The 3988-nt window shown below is 43.2% G+C and overlaps 1 protein-coding gene across 1 annotated transcript; it reads left to right on the top strand.

Moving 5' to 3' along the window:
- Positions 1–349: 349 nt before the first annotated feature.
- On the top strand, positions 350–3652 carry LOC112285369 (uncharacterized). The gene is made up of 9 exons (XM_024526123.3): positions 350–714; positions 974–1019; positions 1221–1465; positions 1801–1851; positions 2183–2290; positions 2451–2546; positions 2733–2831; positions 3012–3071; positions 3244–3652. The coding sequence occupies exons 1-9, from the start codon at positions 442–444 to the stop codon at positions 3304–3306; spliced, it is 1041 nt and encodes a 346-aa protein (XP_024381891.1). The 5' UTR covers positions 350–441; the 3' UTR covers positions 3307–3652.
- The last annotated feature ends 336 nt before the right edge of the window (positions 3653–3988 follow it).

Here is a 3988-nt window from a genome sequence, read left to right as displayed (position 1 = left end):
ACACACACTCATTTTCACATGCCATGTTCAACATCCCACAGTTACAATACAAATCTATTATTATCATTACTATTAATAATCATAACACTGCTTGCAGAAACCCCCACAACCTTACAAACTACAAAACCATTCTGGTGAGAGTTTTAATGCCATTTGAAGGGGGGGCAGGCTGAATATGGCGGGAGTGGTGGCGCCGGGCGACGTCGTTTGTCCACGTGGACCGCATACGTGGATGGTTTTCGTGGACGTGGGGTTCGTTGTTGGGGACGTGGATCGGCACCTGGAGAGACCCTTCATTGGCGTTTCCCAAAACCCTAAACCTCTCAGCGCTCGCTCTATTGAACAATGTCGACGAGGTCTGGTGTGGCTATGGCGTGAGATTCCACTTCGCTGGTCTGCCCTTCATTCCGAAGCTCATTTTGGGAGAATAGCAAAGCAAGCATGTGGGGCTCCAAGGGAGCGCGCATGTGGCGCAGTCTGGACCGGATTCGCAGAACCGCAATTTGTTCGTCGTCGTCGTCGCGACAGAGGTTTTGTAATTCGTCGTCGCCATGGCTGGACGCGGTGTCGACGTCGTTGCGGGGCGCGGATCCTGTGTTGGCGTCGTGGGAAGCAGCGTTAGTTAGGGATGATGCTCGTTTCTGCCTCGCGGGGAGCGTTTCAGGCGGTGCGCAGACGATGAGGTCACTGTCCATGTTTGCGCAGCAGAGTAGGGTACGAATTGCGGAGCCTTCGTTGTGTCTTTCTCGGCTCAATGGCATGGGAGTTTCTGATTAGTCTCTGGGGGAATTTCGTCTACTTTTGGTCTCGAGTTTTTTTATGGGTTCCTACGCTCATGTTGCTTATTTTTGTGGGTAGATCAGGCAATGTGAATTAGCCAGGGAGAGACTGCGGTTGCTATGGTTGCAGAATGTGCCCGTTTGTATAGTCCATTTCTCTCATCACGGTGGTTCGGTGGTTGATTGCTGATCAGGGCATTTCCTCAAGTCCTGTTCGTTTTCGAGCCACTTCTGATTCTGGTGAGAAAATTTCCTTATTTATGCTGCAAAAGACATTCACATTTGAAATTAGGGGTTTCGGTGGTAATTGAACATTAAGCCTCTGTCTCTCTTCCTCTGATTATCGCTGGAGAGATACAGAAGGAGACAGATGTAGTGTAATCATAGAATTTACGTAGTTTCTTACACTTCGGTTTTTCCTTCATTTTGTACTTGTCACAGACAGTTATTCCCCGGGTCCGAAAAAGGAGCCCCTTTTGAGGCCAAAAGAGATTGATGCAAATGATGACCTCGACGATGACCTGCTTCCCGAAGACGATGTCGAAATTGCGCCGGATAGCCAACCTCATCAACCTACGAACTTGGAACTAGAATTGCAGAATGCTCCCAGAAGGAAGCAGCGATTCATATTACAGAAAGCTCTGAAGATTCGCAACATGGAAACTGAAGGAAGACCTCGGAAACCGGTAAGGGCGTCTTTAGATTATGGTTCGAACTTTGAATTGAGCGATTTAGTTGAATGATAACTGAATTGGTCCCACCCCTCACTCCTTGTCACTACGTACCGAAATGAAGGCCATAAATGAATGATGGATCCATTGTTGTCCTCGTTGTACGAAACCTTTGGACGTGACCAAGGTGGTAAGAGTCAATTTTCAAGTCAAATTGGTCCATCATGACCCTAGTGTAGAGTTGCTCCACAATATAAAATACATATTTTCAGTATTTGATTGTATTTTTTTGTAGCAAGTCCACAGTAGTGTGACCTCGCTAATTAATGTTAATTGTACATACACTGCAGGGATTTACAATGAAGGTCGTTGATGTTAATCGAACATGCAAAGTGACCAAGGTGAATATCTTTGTTGCGTCTACGTTGCCGCATGAATGGGACGTTTACATATCTTTCTTCAGATGGAAAACGGAGCTTATCGGTTTTCGATTCCAGTCATAGATTGGACATTCACGATTATTAGATTTTCGTATATTTGACCAGCTATTTATTCTAACGTGCAGCTTTAGGTTCTTAATGAAAAAGTCTAATCTTATACCAAGAACTGCAATTTCCAGATCTCTTGTGTTGATTATCATGAACAATCAATTCTGTATGCTAGGTGAGCTTACCACGAGACATAGTAGCTTACTTTAAATTGAAATCTAAGTTGGAGTTATTTTTCGTACAGGGAGGGGGCATTCTGAATTTCACCGCTTTGGTGATTTGCGGAAATGGTGATGGCGTTGCTGGATATGGAAAGGGAAAGTCTGCCGAAGTGTCGGCAGCCGTTGACAAGGTTTGTCTCTTCCTTCGCAGTAAATCTTTGCCCTGGACAGTGTGCTCAGGTTACTTTGCCCTAAACTTGCTTTAGTTTCTGATTCACCTACAAGTTTGGTTGCTTAGACGCCTGGACACGTTCAAGTTGACATTAGTCTTCGTGCTATGATCATGGTCAGGCTTACGCACGGGCTCTTCGCAACTTGCACTATTTTGAAAGATTTGATGGACACACCATCTTTCATGAGAAACACTCCAAGTATGGCCAGACCAAGGTGTGTATTCCCTGGAGCTGTAGTAGAACTTACATATTTGACTTCGTTATTTCCTTTGGCATTCATATCCGACATGTTGAAGAGTTGTAAAATGTTTTGTCACTAACGGAGTACTACTTGTCACTAATCTGGAGTTTTTTTTTTTTTTTTTTTTTTTTTTTTTTTTTTTTTCCTTTTCTGTGACAGGTTTATTTGTGGCCGGCTCTGACAGGTGCTGGGATGAGAGCCAGCCATACAGTTGGGGGCATTTTACGCTTAGCTGGCTTTAAAAATGTTAAGTCAAAGGCAAGTTTTTGACATTTCTTTCTGAAAGAACTTCGGGTTGCTTGGAAGTGTGAGGTTTGAACTTTTCAGACAAAGCAATGTCGTTTATGGGCGACTTCCACATTTTTGAATGACATTGCTTTGTCATTTTAAATGACAAAAGAGGTTATGTTTTTCTTACTACTCAGTCATTTATTGCAGGTTGTGGGTTCGAGACATCCTCACAACACTGTCAAAGCTGTTTTTCAGGCTTTGAGTGAGGTGAGGCAGATTTTCGCTTTCATTGCTCTGTTTCTGGTACTTGCGGAAGTGTCCGTTTCCAACTTGGTAGTTTTGAGTGTTGAAAACTTCTATGTGCTGTCTGTTGATTCTCGCTCTAGTTAATATCTTATTTTCAAGGGAAGGCAAGATACTGATGTTAATTGTTCTCCAGATTGAAACTCCTGAGGAGGCAGCCGAACGAGAAGGGCGTGAACGCGTTACACATCATGCATAAGTCATCAAAGATATTTAGGAGCATCATAAGGCGTGAACTTGATACTTCCAGATTCCGAGTTAATAGCTGTAACGACCGAACAGTGCTCTTCATTAGTGCTTTGACAGTGATCTTTTGAATTAGCTTTTACAGGTTTCACAACAAATTCTAGTTGCTCTCATTTATAACATCCATTATTTATATGTGTACATGAGCAGTGGGTTGTAATGACTTAGATACGGTTACTACATCGCATGATTTGGTCACCGTCCTCAGCATATCTCAACCCATCACTGAGTTGTGAAATAAAAACTAATCCCACACTTTTGGACAATTTTATCCGAGAGTGTGGGATATATTTTCTCAAGCACCCATCTCGTTAAGAAGATTGCATCTTCCAGCACTGTTGAAGATGTCTCGAGTATATCTGCAGAAGCTCTAAACCATCCTGAAATAATAAATCCACTGTGGCCAAAGGTCTTTCCACCTTTCTGACGGCTTCTCTACCCCGCAAACGGAGGTGAGATGTTACACCAGGACGTTGGAATGCACTAATAAGACCTGGATATTATTTGTAGAACATGAATTTCTACAATTTCTTGATAGCCAAGGCTGGAGGAATAGCTAAAATTCCTCAGCGAGGCGTCACATACTTCTGTACTTGGTAGATGAAAATTAAAAAAAATGAATGCAGCAAGATAGA

This window comes from Physcomitrium patens, chromosome 8, assembly GCF_059467195.1.
Source record: "Physcomitrium patens ecotype Gransden chromosome 8, ASM5946719v1, whole genome shotgun sequence".
Taxonomy (NCBI): Eukaryota; Viridiplantae; Streptophyta; class Bryopsida; order Funariales; family Funariaceae; genus Physcomitrium; species Physcomitrium patens.
This window is presented reverse-complemented; position numbering and strand designations above follow the sequence as displayed.

Excerpts from the sequence above, each read along its gene's own strand:
- LOC112285369 (XM_024526123.3), top strand. The coding sequence starts at position 442 with ATGTGGGGCTCCAAGGGAGCGCGCATGTGGCGCAGTCTGGACCGGATT. Across the intron at positions 2,832-3,011 it reads TTAAAAATGTTAAGTCAAAG|GTTGTGGGTTCGAGACATCC; the intron begins GCAAGTTTTTGA and ends CATTTATTGCAG. Across the intron at positions 3,072-3,243 it reads TTTTTCAGGCTTTGAGTGAG|ATTGAAACTCCTGAGGAGGC; the intron begins GTGAGGCAGATT and ends ATTGTTCTCCAG.